Source organism: Macrosteles quadrilineatus, unplaced genomic scaffold (assembly GCF_028750875.1).
Source record: "Macrosteles quadrilineatus isolate MER2022 unplaced genomic scaffold, UCM_ALF_1.0 Scaffold_3__2_contigs__length_128488019, whole genome shotgun sequence".
NCBI lineage: Eukaryota > Metazoa > Arthropoda > Insecta > Hemiptera > Cicadellidae > Macrosteles > Macrosteles quadrilineatus.
In genome coordinates this window covers 118,211,001-118,237,110 of record NW_026542596.1, presented here as the reverse complement: position 1 = coordinate 118,237,110, position 26,110 = coordinate 118,211,001, and the positions used below count along the sequence as shown (strand labels likewise).

Genomic DNA, 26,110 nt, shown 5'->3' with positions numbered 1-26,110 from the left:
CTTGTCTTGTGTCTGTGTCTTCGTCTTCTCTTCATGCTGCGTGCTTGTGCTTACTTCGCCTCGCCCTTTTATCTCGTCTCTCTGTAAGTACTAGAACGCTAAAGGCGTATCTATCTTTGTAACTGAATTCATTGATTTATTTTATTATGAGAATACTAAGTCTGTTGGTTTTCAAAATTGGACTTTTCACATTTTATTTTAACTTTACAAATTAACTTAGCCTATTATAATATCAAGAGGACTAGGCTATTCTATTAACATGATAGATGGTGTTACTAACTTAACCTTTAAAAGAGTTACTGTACTTTAAACCAAATAAATGCCTTCACTTTTTGTGCTTTAGGGAGCTAAGCTTAAACGAATGTTTATACCTTGACATCAAGGGTACAGTTTCTTAACTGGGCTATGCTAATATCGATTGAAACTAACTTATTGATTCGATCAGTAAGTTTTTTCATCATCAGCAAGTTTGGTAAGTTAGGTTAGGTTATGACAGTTTTAATTTTATAATTGAAAGCCTATATTTAAAAATATCGATTATTAATAAATATTTTTAATTCAATAGTTTTAATCGATATTAGCATAGAACTAATTATGTTTTATTTGATTTGACCCAAGAAACTCATCTGAAAGAAACTGTACCGGTACCTGACATCAATTAAGGGCAGGCAAACTTAAGTTACCCCTCAAAATATGATTAGGGAATCAAAGTGTAAGATGAATCGGTGGTCAGACCTCTGAACTAAACCTAACTAAGCATTTACTTAAGGAAAGCATGACTTTCAATCATTGGCCTTTACTAGGAATAGTTTTGCTACAGTCACACCCGGTCACACCGGTGTGGCTGTTTTACAACTACAGTTGCGTCTACTGGGCAATCAGTGGAGTGTAAATTTAGTGCAGTTACGTTGTTTTAAGGCCCTGAGTGCGCTACTACGCCGGACTCAGACGAAGAAGACATTATTAGTTATTATCAATACCGAAGACAGCAAGGGTACTGAGAGAGCATTGGGTTCACCCATATTTGAGCAAGAATTTTAGTACTAAGTTATAGGCTATTTGTAGCAGCTAGAGCTATTCGGATAGGAAATTATAAACACTAAAAACACTATACGGCCGTCAAAATTCCACCAAAATACCACTAAACACTACAAAAACACCCCGTGGTCTCGTGCAACTGAAGTCTGCAACGTCGGGCCCACGGTTGTATGTGACTGGTTTCAAACTTTTTTTGAAATCGCATACAACCTATTGCGTCGTGTGGGCCTCCCCACTGCAATACATTGCCGAGGTCTCAATACAGTTGCACGCGCAACTGGTTTGCAACGAAAGTTGTAAAACGGTCACACCGTGTGCCCTGGGCCTAAAATGGACAACCACAGAGAACATTGAGGTCTCATGGGTAAAAATACCCAGACCACCTTTTCGGCAAGGGAAAAAACCGAGGTTTTTTACGACGAACAGCTGGATGGTCTGCTTCTGTTGTCTTGTTTACTAAAACGTAAATAAATATTGATGCTGACTTGCCTTGTGTCTTGTGGTCTTGAGGTCTTGTCTTGTGTCTTCTCTTCATGCTGCGTGCTTGTGCTTACTTCGCCTCGCCCTTTTATCTCGTCCCTCTGTAAGTACTAGAACGCTAAAGGCGTATCTATCTTTGTAACTGAATTCATTGATTTATTTTATTATGAGAATACTAAGTCTGTTGGTTTTCAAAATTGGACTTTTCACATTTTATTTTAACTTTACAAATTAACTTAGCCTATTATAATATCAAGAGGACTAGGCTATTCTATTAACATGATAGATGGTGTTACTAACTTAACCTTTAAAAGAGTTATTGTACTTTAAACCAAATAAATGCCTTCACTTTTTGTGCTTTAGGGAGCTAAGCTTAAACGAATGTTTATACCTTGACATCAAGGGTACAGTTTCTTAACTGGGCTATGCTAATATCGATTGAAACTAACTTATTGATTCGATCAGTAAGTTTTTTCATCATCAGCAAGTTTGGTAAGTTAGGTTAGGTTATGACAGTTTTAATTTTATAATTGAAAGCCTATTTTTAAAAATATCGATTATTAATAAATATTTTTAATTCAATAGTTTTAATCGATATTAGCATAGAACTAATTATGTTTTATTTGATTTGACCCAAGAAACTCATCTGAAAGAAACTGTACCGGTACCTGACATCAATTAAGGGCAGGCAAACTTAAGTTACCCCTCAAAATATGATTAGGGAATCAAAGTGTAAGATGAATCGGTGGTCAGACCTCTGAACTAAACCTAACTAAGCATTTACTTAAGGAAAGCATGACTTTCAATCATTGGCCTTTACTAGGAATAGTTTTGCTACAGTCACACCCTGAACAATCTTTTGTCTTATGTTGAAGTCTCATGTAAAGTTGATCCTGCGACATTTCAATAAATCCACTGTGACGCAAAATTCTAGGGGGGGAATAAACTAGTATTCACCAAGTCAGGCTAGGCCTACCCCTAGAACCGGCCACACTCAAATTTCTTCCCCGGAGTGCTCAGAAGGAGCCGAGAAAAATCCAGGGGTCGATACGAAGGTGTCACGGCTTTGACTGATCAATTTATTTAAAATTTAATCGAAGGCTCAGAGCTCTAGAAGCGCTCAGGAAATCCTGCAGACGCTCAGTAGGAGCTATTTCATCCTCACCTTCGCTAACGTGTTTTGGAGAATTTTGCCTAACTTTTAGAATGACTCTGTAGGGCCGACGAGTATTCAATCTTAAGCCAATGTGATATAAATACTCGTATTAAACTGTAAACTATCTGGCTAAAGACGGTGGTGGATAATAAAATCGAATCTAATGTAAAAAGCAATTCCTACAGAGTCGTCGGGGCCTAATTAATATAATTGGACGGATAATTTAACGTGAGTGGTTTAAAATAAATTTACTACTAATTTTTGTAGCTGATTATTCAACTCAGCCTGCTCCCAAGACTCGATTCTTTCACCCGCCAAAGACGGGGTTTAGAACTCAGACGACGAGTCTCGGGGTATTAAAACGTCAAATTAACTGGAGTAACTTAAGTAATAATTTAATCGTGAAACGAACCGAATTAACGTAATTTAATAGCCAATTGGTTTAAAAGAGCCGAAAAATATCCACCGCTAGTCACTGGCAGGCAGGAACTGGCGGGTTTTGTACGAGTCGGCAAGAACTAAGTTAATAAAATTTAGAAAATTATAATCGAACGTAAACGGATAAAATAAATGGCAGACGAGTATGCGTATGTTGGAAAAAGAATATTTAAAAGAAAGTAGGAAAGTCTGAAAACGTAGCTAACCTGAATCGATATCGTATGACGAAGTTAGTTTCGTTGTGCGAAGAGGCTTCTCGTTAACGAGTCGACGGTCGAACAGCGAATAATCTTGTCCGGCTCAAATCATGATTTCCTCGGTCGAGGCTTAATCGCTCTGGTGGTGAGTTCGAGAACTAGCCAACAGCTGATCGGAAATTCACCTGTTGAGCCGGTCTAGTTGTCGTCTGTCGTTGGTCAACAAACACCATTTTGAGGTTAAGTGATGTTGTAATCGGCGTTAAATATTCGTAAAATCGGTCGTTTTAACTTTATTATGTGAAACGGAGTGCTATTATGAATAAATATGTAGTTGTGGGTGTGTTCGTGTACTTCACTGTTATCAAAAGTAGGCCTACGTTCTTTGGCCCATAGCCCAAGCTAGGGCCAACACATAGGCCTAGGATTAGGATGTTGTGGATAAAAATCGGGTAAGTAATGGTGTTTGTTGACTAGCAATACGTTTTTACCCCCCTTAAAATTTGGTACCTCACACCACCTTCTTCAAGAAGAACTGTTAATATTGGAATTAAGTTTAATACTAACTTGAAATAATAACTTGGCCAATATTTCTGAATTTTTAATTTTTATGAGGCCTTTAGAACTATTAACAGCCACAACCCACCCTTAACTTACCGTACAGTTTTCCTTAAGGTCCAGAATAGGGCCTAATCGATGTGTTGAACATCGACATACAATTTAGAAACTTTGTTTAAAATTTATTGAAATTTTAGGCTAAAATTATAGATATAAATTACTTAGTACCAGAATCGCATAACTTGAAAGTTTGCTACTTATGGCAAAGTAAGTTAGGCCTAACTTATTTTGAATTTATAACTTAGTAAATTATTATGTCTTATGAGCCAGCTAGTAAAGAAACAGTTTTATCAGTTTTATATAAATAGCTCTATGTTAAGATTGGTTCAAAGGAGACTGTGTTGTGTGGTATGGGTGTGTTGTTGCCTAGTGGTTACGGTAGCGTCTCAGACCTCGGTGCTGGAGGGACGGGTTAAATTCATTGCACAACCACAAAACTAAAATGAGTTTGACTGTTTTCCTTTAAAAGCGTTTAAATTTACTTCATTATGCCACTGGCGTTGACACAAGTTAAAAAAAGGAACCGGTTTAGTAACTTAGTTCTATGTTATATCTGTACGAATCAGACTTTTTATACTCAGTTATTTGTTTACCTATCAACCTTATTGAAGCCTATTCCAAAATCAAATTTACGTATTTCACAAAAGTGACTTAATGATTGTGTGTGATAGAGCTAGATGTAGAGAAATAGAAATTGGGCCAGCTTTAAAGCCGGGTTTACACGCTCCGATAAAACATAACGAATTGTCTGCAACGACTAATTGTTACGTTTTGTCGTAGGTTGAGCAGACCATTTACACGTTCCGTCTTTTTCTCTAACTTTGGCTCTCAAACCACTCCCAGATGTATCTTGTTGTGAAGTAGTTAATAGGCTCTCTGTATATTTGACGATGGATGAGTTATTGTTATGGTCTGTTTACATTATTTGTGTTGCAACAAGTTTCAAGAGGAAAAGAAAACCTAGAAGTAAGTGGTGTCGGCATTATGGCTACTGAAAAAACAGTTATTTCATGTGGAGTTGCTAAAGGAGTTGAGGAAAGAACCCCCTGACTGGAGGAACAACTTAAGAATGACTGAGGATACCTACAACGTTGTATTAAACATGGTTTCTCCACATATAAAAAAAAACACCATAATTAGAAAGGCAGTATCTCCCAATGAAAGACTCAGTGCAACTTTACGATTCCTTGCAACTGTCAGAAGTTTCAAAGACTTGGAATTCACAACACTCATTTCTAAAACATCCCTCTGCAAAATAATACCTGAAACATGCAAGTTGACGACAATCACCCTGTCTGCAGGCGGGTTGATTTCTTTATATTTGTTGATCAATTCTACATTGGCCTCAACTCTATTAAAAAGTCACGAGAGGCTTGACTTATGTGTGACATAGTGACAAATGTGGCACAAAACAGTAAAGATCAACTAGGCCTACACACTACACTACACAGTCAAAATATACCACAGCGGTTTAAACAACAGTACTACCATAGACTAAGCAACACAAGTAGACTCCTCATCCCATTGTAAATTTTGAAGCTTGTTTTTTGCGTCTAGTTCATGTACGTCCACACTGATCGCTAGTGTAGACAACATTTTGTTTCTATTATTTTAGGGTTATTTTCATGATTTGTGCTTTTCTATTTGGTTATATAACTAGGAGACCAGTTATTGTTTATGATTATATCGTTTTATTAGGTTAAACGAGGTTTTAAATGACTGCAATAACAAGAAACAAATTGTAAAAAAAACATAACCTCTATAGTTGGACGTACAGAACTAACAATAAAATTGGCTTCAGCTGTTCCATTAGGATGACTAATCTACTAAGGGAGTATTTTTTATCTATGGTACTACACAGTACAATTACACAACAATTAACTGGACCAACGTGATATCGGAGGGTCTACAGGTTGCAGCGATGACCGAGTCACCGTTTACACGCAACAACTTGTCGCTACGATCTACAGAAATTGGTGGAAATTCCCACCAACCTTCCAACCTCACTCCAACTCAGACAAAACATAACGACTTCCAGTTTACACGTTCCGTCTTGCATGAACGTTTTGACAAATTGTTACGTTTTATCGTAGCGTGTAAATCCGGCTTAACTTCTTCCTGCCAGTGTTTGTTTCTTCAGTCAAAAAAGGACTGTACTTAATTATTTCCTAATACTTTTGATCTATAATCTTTGTTTGTAAGCTTAGCATGCTAACAATAAAATGTAAAAATAAAAAGATTATATTTTATTGTGACAGAACCAGACTTAGTAAAAATCCAGATAGCCTATCTCCACATAAGTTCAAGGCTACGGTATTTAAGTTAACTGTAACTAGTTCCAAAGGTCATTTCCCCTTCACATTCTAGGACGCTAGACGTCCTAGCTGGAGAACAATTTCATACATTATTTGCAGGCTACGCCTACAGGGTGGAGGCATTGTCATTGGTAATTCATGGGATTTGAACCCAGGACCTCAGGGGCAGTTTGTGCTCCACCACTAGACACCACTAGAGCGATCTGCTGGAAGCGAGTACCAAAGGTTGGGAGGAATTGTTCATATAAAAGCATTCAGAGCAATGAAGTCCTAATAATTTTTTGACATTTTGGTAGGCCTAACTATTAGGTATGTGAATGTCATTGCTGACAAAGCTGGTATTTCTTATCCATCAAATCACTGTTATATTAGTATTGCCTATGGGCTAAAAGGGGACAGAACTGACCATAAAATGGTACTTACTTATAATATGAATAAACAAATTTAGAGCTTGAGGGGCATAAGCCTACTACCTCTCTTCACTGGATTGTCGATGTTAAATATCCAATTGGTGCATGGTCCTCAAAGAGCTCAAGTTGCCTACCTTTACAATGACTGGGAATACACTTTTAACCCACTTTTGATATGCTTTCAGGCTGAACTTTTTGAAGAAGAAAATATGCTCTGTGTCAGCTCGAATATTCTTTCAAAGGTAAATTTGTACACATTTACTAAAGAACCATAAATTTTCTACTGTGCTTGAAATGTTCTTTTTATCAGTTAGATGTCTAGGATATATTTAATAACTGAATACATTCCCATTTCTTGTCGAGTGGCCTTTATAATTGCTTTCTCCTTCAATTCAGAGTAGGCCTACTTTCATAGAATAAGAATAAGAATGCTTGATTGCCGTTACACTGGTTTACATGCATGGCACAGTCAAGGAAATGTCTTAGAACTAAAGGTTTTAACTCAGGTTTAATTTAACATCATTTTGAAGTCTATTTATCTATATGGACACAGGTTTAACAGGTAGTTTTTAAGTACTATTTTAAATTTAAAACAATTAAAACATCTTATTCTATTAGGTAACATATTATAATACTGTTTGTATTTTTCAATAAAACTAGTAGCTGTGGTGCTGAATCTACACTGTCTAGATATAAAATTGCAGCGGTTTCGTGTGTTGTAACTGTGTACATTTTCATGTGTGTCTGTTTTACTAAAACTATTTTTCGCAAACACAAGGCAGTCTAAAATATAGATTGCTTGTACAGTTAAAATATTAGCCTCTCTAAATAATGGTTTACAGTGTGTACTAAAATCAACATTGTACATGATTTTTATTGCTCGTTTTTGCAATGACAAAAGTTTTTTTTTATAATTACTACCTCCCCATACAATTGTTCCATAACTTAGATGGGAATGTATATGTGCTATGTGCCTAGTAAATGCATTTCAAGGTATTAAAATCTACACTGTGTTTAAGCATGTTTATTATAAATATTCCTTTGTTAAGTTTTTAGCTGTATAATCAATATGGACTTACCACTTTAAGTTAGACTCTATAAAAACACCTAAAAATTTTACACAATTTTTATTATGCCTATTATTAAAACTAATACAATATAAATCTTGAGTTTTTTCTATATTTAAAAACAATTTATTGGCCTTACACCAGTCTTCGATTAAGATATCTGCTTTGTATGCCATTACTGTTGAATTTAGCAAATTCTCACTTTGAATTTGTATTGCTAAATCATCTGCAAAAAGATAAGGCTTAACATTGAGGTTTAGAATATTTTATGCATCATGATTTAGATAACTATCTACACTAGTGTATCCTACATAGGAAATTGTAATTTTCGCAGTGCACTAATAAGTTTACATATTATATTGTACACAATTTTCTATTATTTTATCTTACCAAATTTGTGGGTTAATTCCACAAATTCAATACAGATCCGGTGTAAGGACGTTGACATTTTATTTTCTACAGTAAATTTATGATTCTCCGAAAACACTTTCTTCTTACCTTCAGAAACTCATTATGCTTCAAATACCTACAAGTGTATTTAATTTTGCCAAAAATGTTTTTTGGAAAAAGTACAATTTTTTAAAAGGTCCTGTAAAAAAAGAGGTCTGTAAACGCACGCCATCCTAAATCGAGCCCTGTAAATATGTATATATATATATTTAGTGATGGCCTAAATAACTTTCTTTGTTGTGGGTCATTGATATTGAACTATTTTATCTAGGTTATCTTTACTTGACTCATTTCCTTGTGGACTTTTACTATTGTGTTTAGAAGTAATCAGTCTTATTAGTGAATTTCCCATATAGGAAATAAACTATTATTGTAGGTCTCGTGGTAAGATCTGGATCCGGGACCGATTTACCTTATTGTTTTGAGGTCCCCAGAGGCCAAAAACACCTTCCGATAAAAGTCATACATATACATATATATGAGCGATATGCATTGCTCAATTTGTGAGGGAACAGAGTTCTGGCACTTCTCTTTCGGAAAGATCAAAATATTGGCATAAATAGGTAGTTACTAACCACATTAAATTGGTTACGGTACAGTCCCGGCACCTCTTTTTATAAATCGAGCACTTACAAATATGTGTCTGCTAGCATAACTCGAGCAAAAATTATGCAATGTTGATTAAATTTGGTAACATGTAAACCAACATTTATTTGAATGAGTTTGCATGATCAGATTTAAGTAGGGGCGGGGTTTATGGGTTAAAAATTGGTTTTTGACCCAAAAAACATAAAATTTCCCAATTTCTTTACAAACTATTTTGTAGAGCTTAAAAGGGCAGTAGGTTGAAGTGTTGTGGTATGCCTATTGTCTACTTATGAAATTACAAAAGGAGGCTATATAAAAAATTCTAATGTTATTCTCATGGAGAATACTTAAATAAACTGTTGTAGTTTGCATGTTTTGGATGTAACTTTCTATTTTAATCAAATTTGGCAATTCTCTGTATTTTATACTAAGCTATCCACATTTCAACAAAGAAACAACGGTACTTTAGTATTATAACGACCACTCCTAAGAATTATAACCTAACCTAACCTAACTCAACCTAAGGGTGGACTATTTTTTAGGTCACAGCTACTGAAAAAGAGGTTGCCTGAGTCGCGCGTATGACGTCACCCGCCGACCCAGACAGTGCTGCTTTTAATTCACACAACTGCTACTTGTCAAATTCTTTGTTATTGTTGTTTGTTTTTCATTTATTTATTTGCACAGAACTTACAGAAAAACGAACAACAAACAAAGAATTTGACAGGTGGCAGCTGTGTGAACTACAAGCAGCACCGTCCAGGTTGTCGGGCGACTGAGACAACCTCTTTTTCAGGTTTTAGTCCTTGGTTTTAGGTTAGGTCAGTTTAGGAAGATTTTGTTATTTAAACTAATTAAAATCTTATTTGGAAGTTGATTTATCGCTGTGGTCGGTATAATACCAAAGGACCGAAAAAACACACCACATTACCTTCCCTGAGGCAGTTAACCTGAGTACTCATTAAAATTCATATAATTTAAATAGGAAATAAATCTGATAATTTTAAGGAAATATTTTCATGGAAAATTATCCATACAAATGGCAATTTGCTTAGTCTGCAGGTTTGCTGCAGAAGGGGTATTATTATATCTTGCAGTAATTAATAATCAAACTATAAACCATATCTGTTGCAGGTTGATCAGCTTCATCAAGATCACGTCGTCATCAGAGATGTAGATCAATTGAATGATAAATTGAACATCTTAGTAGCGGGAAAAGCAGACAAACTTCAGGTAAGGTTAGTGTTTTTTTTTTATTGTTTTATAAAATCACAATTGGTGAATCATCTTAAATTGTATTAGTAAAAAATAAATTTTTAATCTATTATATTCCATGTGTAGTAACTCGGTTGTAATTTAATGCTGGGATTTTCTGTCTCTTGTATAGGCATACTTAGAACTTGCATCTGTTGGCGCTAGTTTCTTTTTTAGACAATTGGTAAATAATTTCAATACTTAATGCAGAATTTAATCTTCAAGATATAGCCTAAATAAAAAATTAAAGCTAATGGCTATTATCTTTGTTTGTTTAAGCTATTTACATGTTTATTTTTACTATTTACTAAGTTTAAAAGCGTTATTATTTCAGATTATTGCAGACTTTGACTCCACCCTTACAAAATCTATTGTCGATGGGAAACCAACGCCTCACTCCTTAGGTATGGTAATGTCTAGAATTCATATTCTGTAGAATTCATTATCATATTCAGACACAGCGGCAGTTAAATAATTGATTTGTCCTTGAGCCCATAAAAGCCCATTAAGTCTTCAGTATTTGTTCTTGTGTAATATATTAAGAGTCATTATAACTGTTGGAAAGGGTACATAAAAAAAAAATAGCTCGCCACACATACAGATATTATTTATTGGAAAAAAACAGCTTTTGCTACAGCTAAATAAAAAAAGTAGTGTCAGATACAACTTAAGCTTCCTTTAAAGAAGCTTGTAGTTCAAGAGCTGTTAAATGTATGCAGTTAAATGGGTCCACATTCAATGGTACACTTTTAAATAACTTCATTTGTAAATTTTAATTGGCATTTCAGCTAAACATTTTTCCAGATACTTTCTTCAAGCTTTACTGTCAGAATATGAACTATCTTTTGCTGTAATGGTGTGGAAAGTTACACTGTCAATATGTGTAAAATATCAAAGATGTTTTTAGAGAACTTGTAAAATAAATTATCACAATATCGAAATTTAAGGACGTCTACATAATTATCTTCTCACAAAATATCATAGGTTTTACATAAAAATACATTGTGAACATAACAAATTTGTGTAGGTACCTACCTAAATAATTGATACACTATCATTTATAAAATATAAGTATGGAACAGACCTGAAATTCTCTGTTAAACTTTCAATTAATTGTTTTCACAGAAATATTTGCCAGTGCGAAGAGTTTATCGAAAAAGTACCGGGATGGATGCAAAGCCTTGGAAGCCAAGTATGGGCCTAAAGTATCAAGAGAGAAGACTGAAGAAGAGTTACAACGAGTTTACGATCAGTGGTGGGACGATCACGAAATCCTTACAGCTGGAGAAAATATCACGTTGAAAGATATCGAGGAGGCTGTGGATTCTATCAATACTCCTCTCAGGTGATTATAGGATTAATGAAATCTTATCACACAGCATTATCAATCAGAGCTTTAACCTATCATAGACTGTGATGCCTTTCTATGTTCGTCAATATATTCTTTTCCAAATTAAAATTATCACTGGACTTTAATTAATGTCATGAATAAATTAAAGACGTGCCAATGTATTTGTATGACATATTCACTGGCAAATAAAATCTCATTCTCATTCTAGCTTTTTGTGTATTTTGGGTTTTAAGTTTTGTTCTATTATACTATCTTAGACTTTTGGATTCTGAAGTATATATACATTCGATCTATTTTGACCTGCTGTAGAAAATCTTTTATTCAAAATGGATGTTGTTAATTTAGTTCAAGTATATAGTTTTATTTCCTCCCTTGGTTTTGTTACTTTTGAAAGTTGTAACTTGAGTGATACTTAGTTACGATAAGTTGTCCGTTTAATTTAGCTCAACAACTATTCTTCTACAGGGATGGATGTACAGATATGTTCAATCTCCTGTCAAAGCACCAAGTTCCTGTGGTCGTCCTGTCGGCTGGTCTCGGCGAAGTCGTCAACTACACTCTTCGAGACTTCAAACCAACAGTGATATCAAACTTCATTCGGATGGATGATAGCGGGAAAATCCTGGGCTTCACCAAGCCTACTGTCAGTGTTTACAACAAACACAAAATGTCTATTCCTGTAAGTTACTAAAATTATGTTGTTTTGATGTTCATTCGACTACAGTTTTAATAGGAACTCTGGGGGTCCCTGAAATTTTTAGGTCCAGGACAACTGTTGGCCCAAGAGATTGATTTGGCCCAAGTTTGCATTGGTCATTTTTAATTGAGGTGTGCTAGTGGTTCGATTTTCAATCGCAAAAGGTGTCTGCGAAGATTGGTTGATAAAAATGTCATGATGTCAATAATTTTTAAACGATACCTGGAGTCGATTATGTCCCCAACTATGGGAAAAGTTTCCGATTTTATACTGTGTGCAGGAGTTATTCACGATTTTTCCGGGACCACAAAATATGTTTCAATTTCACTGCAATCACAGGAGACGACAATTCATCACAATCACAGGAGATGTTAAGGTGCAACATCGCAATGTATAGTATTGTATAAACCAATTGTACAACAATTAGTATTTGAAAAAATCAATACGTAGGCCCAGCGCACACAGTGTGACTGTTTTACAACTGTTGCAAACCATTTGTCTGAAACCAGTTTGCAACTGAAACAAAGCTTCTGTCCGCACACGGTGTGACCGTTTTACAACTACAGCTGCATCTATTGTGGAGTGTCAATTTAAAGGGCAGTTACGTTGTTTTAAGGCCTTAACCCTCCGAGTGTTATTTGTCGCTGCAGCAACACATAACACACTTTGTGTAGTGTTTTGTGTCACTGCAGCGACTCACAAACACTGTTTACGGGGAAGGCTCTATGACTGACAAATTCGGATTGAACTGGATCGAGTTAGGTATCGTTTTATTTGACAGATTCAGAGCTTTCTCCGGAGGTCTGTCTCTAAGCGCTTTTCATTTTAGTTCCGAAAATATTGTAGCAGACAGCTGACGTGCGTATTTGTTAACAGCTTGGTTAACCTCGGACCGATGACTGATGTGTTTTATTACGTTTATCATTGTTTTAGTGTTAAAAATGAAAAGTAGTGATATACGTGGTGCATTATAAGAAGATTTAAGTGATTTTGAAGAACTGGTTGATGATCCTGAAGAAGTAGGTAGTGATATTGATGTAAATTATCAGCCAGATTCCTAGCTATGGTTAGGCTATGCATTCTTAGCTAAACGCTATGTACTGAAATCTGTTTATCACTCATAACTTATTTATTTGATAACTTACTGTAATATATGCATATTGATTTATAACATAACATTAACATTTAATATTTGTATTGGCAACAGTGCTGTAACGTATAGTTCATTTGAATAAATTAATACCGTTGGTTGAACATTAGCCAATCACCGATAGCGTCATATTCCCCACCTGTCCTGTATGATGCTTCTCCTCGGCCTCAGTTACCCGCTACCTACACCGGCTTCAATATGTAACACTCCATGACTCCTTTAATGTCAACCGGCGGTATTCATGTTCATTACCATGCGCCTTCTTATTTTAACCCCGGTCTTGCAAGTGCTTTAAGTAGTGTTAAGAAGTAGTTCAGTGAGTACGAACATTACATTTTGGCGACGAGGACGTTTACGAATTCACGGTGTTAGTGCGCAGTGTAAGGACTGCCGCCATCGTAGTGTAACTAGTGCGTTATTAATTCGAAACATAATACTGTAGCGGTATAGTAAGGTAGGCCTATATCGGCTAAAGACGGTAACTACAAACATTTTACTTTATTTTTCTACAACGGTGTAACTGTACTCATTCGTATTTCAGTAAAGTGAATTTTCAACAAGTGATATTTTCGTATGTCGGAAGTGACCCAGACGCCATTATTCATAGACGAGCTGTTCGGCGCAACGAAAATGGCGGGACTCATCGGTAGCATCAGCGCGTATGACGCGGCGGAAGAGACATGGTCGTCCTACATCGAACGGCTGGAAATTTTTATCGATGCGAACGATATTAAATCGGAGAAGAAATTATCTACGTTATTGACAGTAATGGGACTAAAAACTTACAATTTAGTCAAAAATTTGTGTGCGCCGGGAAAACCGACGGAAAAAACTTTTGAAGAAATCGTTCGACTAGTGGAAACGCATTTAAGCCCGAAACCTTCAGTAATCACGGAACGGTACAAATTTAGTTTACGTCATCAGAGAGAACACGAGACGATATCTGAATACGTCGTGCAGCTTAAGGAGCTTTCAATGTTCTGTGATTTCTAAGATACTTTAGCGGAATATTTACGAGACAGATTAGTGAGCGGATTACGGAGTGACGCTATCAAGAAAAGACTACTTGGCGAAACCGATTTGACGTTCGAGAAGGCAGTGGCCATTGCTACCAACATGGAGATGACCGACAGGGAGACGGCGACGCTGATGGCGGCCGGGACCACGAGCAGAGGATACACGCTGAACTACAACGCACGGCGGAAGGACGCCGACGCCCGCACCATGTTGACGACACCAAGCAGACAACAACAACAACATCATCAAGTCCGTCAGGGACATTCAAACTTCAGGAGGGAGGAAAGAAGTGGAGTGAGCAATAAAGAAGTGACGTGTTATTGTTGTGGAAAGCTCAATCATAAAGCCACAGAGTGCCGATTTCGCGGTTATAAGTGTAACAAGTGCGGCAAAACCGGTCATTTAGCGCAGGTTTGTCAGTCAACTGGGGGTAAGTCACTTCCAAATTTTTCTAAGTATAGAAATAAGAGAAATTACAAACAGACTATGTGGACATAGACGAGTCTGGGGAATGCAGCAATGAGATGTTTGTGGCTAATCAGGCCAGTAATGAAATGTTACCTAGAGAACAGTCGGAAGGGACTCACGATTCTATAAACATTTATTCATTAAACAAAGCTGATGTGTGCAACAATGAAAGAGTCAAACCTATTACTGTGAATGTCAAAGTAGAAGATAAGTTTATTAATTTTGAAGTTGATAGTGGAGCCTGTGTTTCTGTGATTAATGAGCAATGTTACAAGGATAATTTTAGTTTTGTCGAGTTGCAACACACAAATTTAGTATTAAATTCTTATACTAATCAACCAATAGTGTTGGGCAAAATGAAAGTAAACGTTAGGTATGAGGGAACCAACAAAGAATTGAACTTGTACGTAGTACCTAGAGGAGCTAATCCCTTGATGGGGAGGGATTGGATCCGTGACCTTGGGGTAGTGATTAAAATACCTAACCAGAGCAGTGATCATGTAAGCCCTAGCTATAGTCAAAACCAGTCCTTTGGTAATTTGGGGGATATTGAATCCAATGTTGCTAGTGACCTTTACAAAAGATTTCCAGATGTGTTTACAGACAGCTTAGGTTGTTATAAAGGCGAACCGGCTAGCTTAGTACTTAAAGAAAATGTTGTTCCCAGATTTCTAAGCCCAGACCAATCCCTTTTGCTTTGAAAAACAAAGTTGAAGCTGAGATAGATCGATTGGTGGAGGAGGGTATTTTGTCGCCTATAAGTAACAGTGAATGGGGAAGTCCAGTTGTTCCGGTAATTAAGAAATCAGGGGAGTTGCGGTTGTGTGCAGATTTTCGGGCTTCCTCTCTAAATGACTCATTAATAATAAACAGACACCCGATACCCCGAATAGATGATCTTTTCAATACTTTGCAGAAAGGTAAAACTTTCTCCAAGATCGATCTATCCCAAGCTTACCAACAAGTATGTCTAGACGAACAGTCAAAGAAATTAACTACCAAAAGTACAACTAAAGGGTTATTCAAGTACAACAGAATTCCTTATGGTGTGGCCTCAGCTCCGGGAATTTTTCAAAAAATAATGGAATCAATTCTTACAGGTATTCCAGGTGTTGTATGTTTTTTAGATGACATTTTGATCACGGGCGAAAATAATGAGGTCCACAAAGAAAGATTGAATGAAGTGTGTAGTAGACTAAAATCAAATGGGCTAACTGTGAGTAAACGGAAGTGTGAGTTTTTCCGTAAGTCAATAGAGTATTTAGGGTATGTGTTAAGCAAGGATGGACTAAGTACATCTCCATCTAAAGTCAATGCCATAGTAAATGCACCCACTCCCGCTAATGTCACACAGTTAAAAGCTTTCTTAGGGATGGTTAACTATTACGGTAAATATGTACCCAACTTGGCAACTATTGCATCACCATTGTACAACCTATTAAAAAAAGATAGTGTATTTGAATGAACATCCCCTTGTAGACAAGCCTTTGAGTTAATTAAAAGCAAACTAGTGTCCGCGCCAATACTGGCCCACTATGACCCTAACTTACCTGTACAGTTGGCTACAGATAGTTCAAATTATGGTTTAGGTTGTGTGTTGAGTCAAGTACAGAAAGATGGTAATGTTAAGCCAATTTGTTATGCTTCCCGTACCTTGTCTAAGGCTGAGATGGGGTACAGCGTCATTGATAAAGAAGCACTAGGTATTGTGTATGGGGTTAAAAAGTTTAACCAATATTTGTATGGTAGGAAATTCGTCTTAATTACAGACCATAAGCCTTTGTTGTCCATTTTCGGACCTAAGAAGGGGTTGCCTGCGTACGCAGCCAGCAGACTTCAGCGCTACGCGCTCTTCCTGACTAATTACGATTTTGACATTAGGTACGTGAGGTCAGAGGCGAATGCCAACGCCGACTGCCTATCTAGATTGCCCTTGAATATAAGAGATTTTCCTTTTGAGTCAGACGATGTAAACTATGTTGGCACGTATTTGCAATACATTCAAGAAAATGACATTCCTGTTAATTTTAATAATGTAAGAGAAGAGACAAAAAGGGACATTGTGCTAAACAAGGTTTTAGGTTATGTTTTGTATGGCTGGCCAAACTACGCACCAAGTACTGATGAGAATCTAAGATGAAAGCCATGGCCCGATCGTACTTTTGGTGGCCTGGCATAGATGCGGATATAGAGAATCTAGCCAACAGCTGTTCACTCTGTCTGATGGTACGTCAGAGCCCTGTTAAGTGTAACCTACATGTGTGGGAACACCCCAAAAACGTATGGGAACGCCTACATGTCGATTTCTTGGGCCCTATTAATAGCAAATTGTACCTTATCATAGTAGACGCTCACAGTAAGTGGTTGGAAGTAGAAGAAGTGAGCTCTACGGCAGCCAAACAAACTATTGCTAAGCTCAGACCACTATTTGCGAGATTTGGTCTTCCCCACCAAATAGTTTCTGATAACGGACCACCATTTACTTCTTGTGAATTTAAAGACTTCTTGAAATGTAACGGAATCACACACACATTGACGCCACCATTTCACCCAGCTACAAATGGTCTAGCCGAAAACTCTGTCAAAAATGTTAAGAAAAGAATTAAGCTAGCTATTATGAGTAACGACAGTGTAGATTTGTCTTTGTGTAAGTTTTTGTTAGCCTATAGAAACTCTGTGCATTTAACCACCAACGAAACCCCTGCAAAATTGATGTTCAATAGACCCTTAAGGTGTAGATTAGATTTAATCAGGCCAAACCTACCACAGTTTGTACATGATCGACAGAGTAAGCAGATTGGTAATTATGGCGGAAGTAAAACAAGAGTTTTATGTGAGGGCCAACCCGTAATTGTAAGAGACTATAGGGGCAGGAACAAATGGATTTCAGGTGTAATCGTAAAACCTCTAAGCACTGTGTCTTATTTAGTAAAGTTGGAAAATGATGTTATCTGGAAACGTCATATCGATCAGATAATTGGGTTAAATAGTGGTATTGCAACAGCTGTACCGGAGGTAAACTTAGATTCGCTGCCAAAGGTATCAGCTGAGTTATATGAGAGGGGGAAATCAGCTGTGGAAATCACCCGACCTATACCCTCTCCACAACATATGAGTCCAACAATAGCCACTCCCACCCGCTCCAACAAACGCCGCTCCAGTTCCTTTTCTCCCCGCCCCTCCAGTTCCAGTAACTGTCATTCCACCTCTTCACGTGTACCTGACCACAGACAAGGTGACGTCATTTCCGCACCGAGCCCGCAGCGGGCAGTAACAGCTGATAATAGTAAACAATCACCTGTCAGATCTGAACGTAGATACCCAGTCAGAGAACATAAACCAGTAGTGAAGTTAATCTTGTAAATATTATTGCTGCATTCTTTACCGTATCATTTATTATGTACTGTGTTTCGTTATTTGTTTAGGAATATTTTTCCTCATTTTATGTGTTTCCATTATAATTGTTGTGTGTACTATTGATTGTTCCATTATATTTGTTGTGTGTACTATTGATTGTTCCATTGTATTTGTTGTGTGTACTATTGATTTGATTACCGTACTGTTTATGTTTTGCCATGTCTAATCCACTGTAGATGTTCATATTTAAACTTTTAAAATTATTACTTTTATGCCAAAAGTTTGAGGGGGAGGAAATGTAATATATGCATATTGATTTATAACATAACATTAACATTTAACATTTGTATTGGCAACAGTGCTGTAACGTATAGTTCATTTGAATAAATTAATACCGTTGGTTGAACATTAGCCAATCACCGATAGCGTCATATTCCCCACCTGTCCTGTATGATGCTTCTCCTCGGCCTCAGTTACCCGCTACCTACACCGGCTTCAATATGTAACACTCCATGACTCCTTTAATGTCAACCGGCGGTATTCATGTTCATTACCATGCGCCTTCTTATTTTAACCCCGGTCTTGCAAGTGCTTTAAGTAGTGTTAAGAAGTAGTTTAGTGAGTACGAACATTACACTTACCTCACTATATGATTATATATTTGCAATCCTCATAAAATTTAGAACAAAGTGGCTATTTTCAAATATTTATAGGCCTATAATTTATACAATTTCATTGAGCGCGAACTTTTTTTTTTTAATTTTCCAAAATTTTTGTTTTACCTAAATTTTTTTTTTTTTTAACAAATGTTTCTTATGTTTTATATATAATATTGAAGCCCATGATTTTCCAAACAAAATGCTATATAGAACAGTATAATTAACATAAGTCTGCAACGTCAGGCCCACGGTTGTATGTGACTGGTTTCAAACGTTTTTCGAAATCGCATACAACCAGTTGCGTCGTATGCGCCTCCCCACTGCAATACATTGCCGAGGTCACTAAACAGTTGCACACGCAACTGGTTTTCAACGACAGTTGTAAAACAGTCACACCATGTGCGCTGGGCCTTACTTGATTATGGCCCAACCCAATTTTTCTCTGAGACCTAATACTTTTTACTAACCTTGAAGTAAAGTCTGGCCTTCAGTCTCCTAATCTTAGGTGGCTGAAATTTATTTTCTCCTAACCTAACATAGTTTTTGGTAAATCTGTTGTTTTTTGTTTTTTTTCTTGTTCATCTGTAAAGTTTTTGGTTACCTACAGAATTTTTCAAAATAAAAAGTAGAAATTTTCTTGGCATAAATTTTGTTTAACCCTCCAAGGGTCCATCGTCGAAAAATCGACGCGCTACACACTTTGTGTAGTGTCACGTGTCGATTTTTCGACGCACGAACATCGTTTACGGCGAAGGCTCTATGACTGACTGAATCGGATTGAACTGGATCGAGTTAGGTATCGTTCTTTCCGTTATATTCTAAGCTTTCTCCAGAGGTCTGTCTCAGCGCTGTATGTTCTCCGAGCCGATCGTAATTGTAGCAGACAGCTGACGTGCGTATTCGTAAACAGCTTGGTTATCCTCGGACCGATGACTGATGTGTTTTATTACGTTTATCATTGTTTTAGTGTTAAAAATCAAAAGTAGTGATATACGTGGTGCATTATAAGAAGATTTAAGTGATTTTGAAGGGCTGGTTGATGATCCTGAAGAAGTAGGTAGTGATATTGATGTAAATTATCAGCCAGATTCCTAGCTATGGTTAGGCTATGCATTCTTTAGCTAAACGCTATGTACTGAAATCCGTTTTTCACTCATAACTTATTTATTTGATAACTTACCTCACTATATGATTATACTGGGGCGGAGCCCGAAAGGATTTTTGAGATAAGAATATGCCTATATGTTAATCGGGAATGTAAGCTATCATCATGCCAAATTTCAGCCCAATCCGTCCAGTGGTTTATGCGTGATTGAACTTCAAACAAACAAACAAACAAACAAACAAACACACAAACTTTCACATTTATAATATTAGTAAGATAAGATATTTGTAATCCTCATTAAATTTAGAACAAAGTGGCTATTTTCAAATATTTATAGGCCTATAATTTATACAATTTCATTGAGCGCAAACTTTTTTTTTTTCAATTTTTCCAAAATAATTTTTTTTACCTAAAAAAATTTTTTGAAACAAATATTCCTTATGTTTTATGTATGATATTGAAGCCCATGATTTTCCAAACAAAATGGTATATAGAACATTAGAATTAACATTGTTTTAAGCTTCTCAGATCCGTTTTAATAAAACCTTGCAAATGCGCCAAAAATAGGTGGACATTAAGGCAGAAACCATCTAATATATAAAATTCTCGTGTCACAGTGTTTGTCTGCAAACTCCTCCGGAACGACTTCACCGATCGTTATGAAATTTGGTGTGTAAATTCTGTAGGTATGCGAATCGGACGTAAACTATTTCCCGTTTCGAAAAGTTCTTAAAAGGGCTCCGCCCCAGTGGCTCTGGAGTTTCCCATGTTAACCTTATGAGAAATGGAATTAATGAATCTTAACAGCTGTTTCAATTAAACAAGTTGGTTCTGTTCTATGATGTTCAATAGCATTAAAGTTACAAGGATTACCAACAGGGTGCAGCACTATTATTTCTTTTACATTTATGACAACAGCTAATTTGCAACCAAAAGGTGAGTGAGCGTAGCGAACGAACTTCAACCCGGAGGCGAGTTAGCGTAGCGAACGAGCTAACCTGAAGGCAAGTGAGCGCAGCGAACGAGCTCCAACCTAAAGGTGAGTGAGCGTAGCGAACGAACTTCAACCTGGAGGCGAGTTAGCGTAGCGAACGAGCTAACCTGAAGGCAAGTGAGCGCAGCGAACGAGCTCCAACCTAAAGGTGAGTGAGCGTAGCGAACGAGCTCCAACCCAAAGGTGAGTGAGCGTAGCGAACGAACTTCAACCAGGACGTGATTGAGCGATGCGAACGAGATCATCTTGAAAATTAAACGTAACGGTACTTTCTTTCCATCGGTCTGTCTTAGGGGAAACCTATAACTTAGGCGATACGAAGTTCGCCGGGTCAGCTAGTTTTATATAAAATAGTTGCACACTCAAACACCAAGAATAGGTAAAAGTAGTGAAATGCTTCAGAAGTGATTCAGCTACAAAGAGTGCATTCATTGTGTAAACTTCTAACTAAACCATCCAGATTTTTTTATATAGGGAATAAGCTATTACCGTAGTACTCATGGTAAGACCTGGACGCGGGACCGATTTTTTTTTTCGTTTCGAGGTCCCTAGAGATCAAAAACACCATCCGTTCAAATTCATATATATATATATATATATATTTTTATATATTTATATATATATATATATATTTTTATATATTTATATATATATATATATATACTAGCTGACCCGGCGAACTTCGTATCGCCTAAGTTATAGGTTTCCCCTAAGACAGACCGACCCGGCAGACGTTGTCTTGCCTTTGACTATTTATAATTTAAGTACCGTTACGTTTAATTTTCAAGATGATCTCTTTCGCATCGCTCAATCACGTCCTGGTTGAAGTTCGTTCGCTACGCTCATTCACCTTTGGGTTGGAGCTCGTTCGCTACGCTCACTCACCTTTAGGTTGGAGCTCGTTCGCTGCGCTCACTTGCCTTCAGGTTAGCTCGTTCGCTACGCTAACTCGCCTCCAGGTTGAAGTTCGTTCGCTACGCTCACTCACCTTTGGGTTGGAGCTCGTTCGCTATGCTCACTCACCTTTAGGTCAAATTTGAAAAATGTTTTTATTTCTTACTAACTATTAACATAAAAAAAAAACAGTTTTACCTCCCTGATGCAGCAAACCTAAGTACTTGTTAAACTAATTCTATTTAAATCGGGAATAAATGTTATATTTTTAAGTAGACATTTCAGTGTAAATCAAATGGAAATTCGCTTAGTCTGCAGGTTTGCTGCGGCGGGGGTATTTTATATGAGCTTCTTTGCCACAGGCAGGTAATCTCATCATGATTTTTGTATCCCAAACCTGGCCGAGACAGGATTCAAATCCTCAACCCTGAGTTGTATCCTGATGGGAGAGTAGTTAAAAAAAAAACTTAGCTGAGGATATGAGAAGCTAGCTGCCCTTAATATTGCTGAGGATATGAAGCCACTTATTTTCAAATTATCGGTGATTTATGAATGGTATACAGTATTTATTTTTTACAATGTTTTATTTTGTTGTAGGTAGATGAAGTGAGAGAAAATGCCATTCTCATTGGAGATTCACTTGGCGATGCTATCATGGCAGACAGGGTTCCAAATATCAAGACTATTTTAAAAATAGGATTTTTTATTGGACTGGTAAGAATTAGTAATAAATTATAGTCATTGATATGGGTGTTAAATGGAATAACAGTTACTATTAGGCCTATATGCATTGTCAACAGAATTTTTCTCCCAAAATTGCACACAAGATAGACAGCCTATGAAACCCAAATTTACTTTTGTATACTTTTGAAATGTTATATTATTATTATGTGATGAAACCTTCTGCGTGTATAAATTGATCTTTTAATGATAATGGCTAAATCGCTGTGCATTTTTCAAAGTTGTTGATCCCAAAGGTTCATGTGCATCTCAACCACAGTTTTAGTTATGTTTGTTTACTCTGGTCTATTTGTTATTTGTTAAAAATTATTTTGTGTCTATTTGTTACAGGATCAGGTGCAGTTGCAAAAATATTGTAACAGTTTCGATGTTGTTGTTATCAACGATCAAACAATGAATACTGTCAATGCAGTTCTAAGACTCATCCTCGACTCTTCATAGTTACATGTTTAAGGCTGATCTTTAAAAGTTTAAAATACAGGAAAGTTCTGCAGAACAAAAAGTATAAAAGGATTTTAGAAAATATATTCTAAGATCCCTTAAAACTGCTTTAATGTTAAAATTTTTAAGAATATTATATTCTCTTGCTTGAGGTAAGATTTTTTTCAGCAAGGAATGTAAGTGTTTTTTTATATCTTTATTAGATACACTACACTAATATACAATCGTTCCCTTTTAGTGTTTATTGAAACAAAAATCTGGTTTCTCAAAATAAATTGATATTCCTCGCCGAGCAGACATTCCTTGTATTTTTCTTCTGTATTTAATGTTAATATATTGTAGTTACTGTTTTCTAGTGAGCTTAGCCTAAGAATTAAGAATTATAAAGCGCCTTATACTTAATGTAGTATCCACCAAATTTTATTTTATTTTAGTTTTATGTAAAAATACGAAGACATTTTATATTGTTTTACTCGTGCAAATATTTATTAATGGCATACATAAATTGTCTAAAATTAGTTTTAATATTCGAAGTTGACCTTATTACAATATTTTTTCAGCATTTTTTGTAGTAGGCTAGTTATTAATCTGTGCCTTGTAAATGCCTTGGTAGTACTGTATAATGTGCTCATGCCAATGCGTGGGAAATCGTTTGCTGTGATTAAATGGTTAATTAACACGTCTAAAAACTGTCAGGTATAGTTTTGGTTTAAATCAGTCACCAAAGAATGGCATTGCCGTTAGGAAACCCTGCCTTTAGGTTACAGTAGTATGGCATATTATATGGAAGCGGGCGTGACCAAATTACTGGTTGATTTACTTTTCGTCATACTACAGAAAAACATCTGTTTATATTCTATAGCTCAGTGGCTCCGACTTGCTGAACAGCTGGTGTCGTCTGTGACAACATTCTTGAATTGAATTGAAATACCACACCGTCAATACCACACTAAAACCTTACAACTGCCACAAACCACACACAACAACATCACAAAACCTCTCAGAGTCATAGATCTGTTGTGGATCTCACATTTCATATAGGCTAATCATGCTTTTTATACCATATCTCTAGTCACTTGTTATTGCAAAATGTGATAACTTAAACCGGCCTTATAAGAAGTTCAATTTGATCATTCCCATGAGACACTTGTTATCAAGGTTTTAATGTAATATTTTGCTATTTTAGACAACTCTAGCTTAATGTAAATCATGCATAAATTCAGAGCCTCTGAATTTGTGTATATTTACACCAAAGACAGTTTATATGAAAGAATCATGAGTAAGAAAACCAGTCCAAACTCCTAACATTTTTCTGAATAATTATTTCATGAACTTAACCGTCACTCTTGTACTGCAGACACGAGCCACTAACTTAGCAATACACACACCCAAGAACGCAATTTGTGCTTTCATTTCACCATAGCTTTTAGGTGCAGTAATGTTTTGCACTGTGTTACCTTTTAGGAGGCTTTAAAATTGCTAAAGCCTCTGTTACGTTATGTTGACTGATGTTAGGTTAGAAAATGTTTTGTAAAACTATTAACTTTGTCTTAATATAGACGCTTGGCCAGTACTTACACCGTAGCTTATAAGTTAAACATGCCCAGCTATTTACAATGATTTTAACTGTGACATGCTTATTTTCTAATGTTATACTGCAGTGAAGGCAGCTAGCCATAACCATAATCTATAAGCAAGTTCCCGTCAAATAGACATATTTTACCATTTACCATTGTAAAAGCTGTAGCCACTTTTTTGTGAGATAGAATTCAAATACAACAATATTTGAATAAACCATTATCCAATAAATTCCACGCTTTATCTCACTATCAAACTATCCGTTAAATTATTCTCATCTAGAGAACAATTACATCCCTCAATGTATTCATAACGTACCACACTCGAAAACAGGAAATAAAATTCCGCAGTATCACATTGACGTACATATTGTAGAGATTGAATTCTAATTTTTACAACAACAAAAAATTGGCTATAGCTGGTACTTGTGAGTGGTATTTTTATACAGTATTCATAATAAAAAATTACATTTTTCCTATCCTGTTTATTAATTTTTGCTATGTTACCCTAGATGTATTATGTAAAGCCACCAAAAATACCTTATGTTGTGTTTTAATTTTTTTAAATGTCTGCTTCATATTTTGTACTCCCACTTTATCTTATTAAATGAATTTAAAATAATGAAATGAATATAGTAAAAAAATAAAATGTTAAATTTTTAATTATGATTTTTTAGTAACCCTGATTGTATTTTAATCTTATGTTTGGATGCTTGTTGAGAGTGTCAAAATATAGGCAGTGGTGTCATTTCACCAAATCCTAGGGGGGGGGGGGGGAACACCGGGGGCAATTAGGGGTATGGAATACCCCCCAGCAAACAGGGGGGGCCCTCCCCCGGAAAATTTTGTAGAATTGGAACAAATAAGGGGGGTTCAAGCTTATCTTAAATTGTCAAAAGCACATTGAATAAAACCAAAATTATGAGTTAAGTTTATTTAAATTAATGGAACTAACAATTATTGACAACAGACAGAAACATAATAATATGTTGGTAAGCTAGTCATCCAGGAAACGTGGTCAATAGTTCCATGGTGTATTAATATTATTTTTGTTACCGGTACTAGATTTATGACCAATTTCTCTTGTACAACATTTAGACCTATAGCAATGAATACGGTTGTATTCATAGCCTATAGTTTACAACAGTTTAATTTGGTTTTTAAATAAAACAAAACTATTTAAGTACTTAAATGCAAATAAAATTTTATTATCAATAAAATAATTTGACACAATTAATTTTGATGTGCTACTGAACCACTAAAAAGATAATATTCTTGTTTCAAATTACTGTAGAAGAATAGGCAGATTTTGGTCTGCCGTGCTTTTTAGGATTTATTTATTTTTATTTATTTTATTTTTAGGAAAATATTTGTATATTAGCTAGTATAGCATATTTTTTCTCCAGTTTATAAGTCTCACTTAGATGAATCATCATTCTGGTAGTCTATATAGTTTTAAGATCTGGGGCTCCGTTTACCATCAGATTCGTTAATACCCTCTAACATTGAACCAAAGTATGCCCAACTTTATGTTATAGTCTATACGACGTATACGCAGCTGTTACTCATAGAATGGGTCAAAGATCCGTGAAATGCGGCCAACTGCTGATGCGTGATTTAAATTACTATCTTTATTCCGCACAACGAA

At 36.1% G+C, this 26,110-nt stretch overlaps 1 protein-coding gene across 1 annotated transcript; it reads left to right on the top strand.

Annotated features, from left to right (window-relative positions):
• On the top strand, window positions 1–25,125 carry LOC128990388 (cytosolic 5'-nucleotidase 3-like). Its single transcript, XM_054412737.1, has 8 exons — window positions 1–83; window positions 6,838–6,894; window positions 9,892–9,990; window positions 10,346–10,415; window positions 11,137–11,356; window positions 11,828–12,041; window positions 22,301–22,417; window positions 22,775–25,125. The coding sequence occupies exons 2-8, from the start codon at window positions 6,862–6,864 to the stop codon at window positions 22,883–22,885; spliced, it is 864 nt and encodes a 287-aa protein (XP_054268712.1). The 5' UTR covers window positions 1–83; window positions 6,838–6,861; the 3' UTR covers window positions 22,886–25,125.
• The last annotated feature ends 985 nt before the right edge of the window (window positions 25,126–26,110 follow it).

Bases quoted from the DNA above. Each gene is read 5' to 3' on its own strand.
- LOC128990388 (XM_054412737.1), top strand. From the start codon at position 6,862: ATGCTCTGTGTCAGCTCGAATATTCTTTCAAAG. The intron at 9,991-10,345 runs GTAAGGTTAGTG...TTATTATTTCAG, and splicing joins GAAAAGCAGACAAACTTCAG to ATTATTGCAGACTTTGACTC. The intron at 11,357-11,827 runs GTGATTATAGGA...ATTCTTCTACAG, and splicing joins TCTATCAATACTCCTCTCAG to GGATGGATGTACAGATATGT.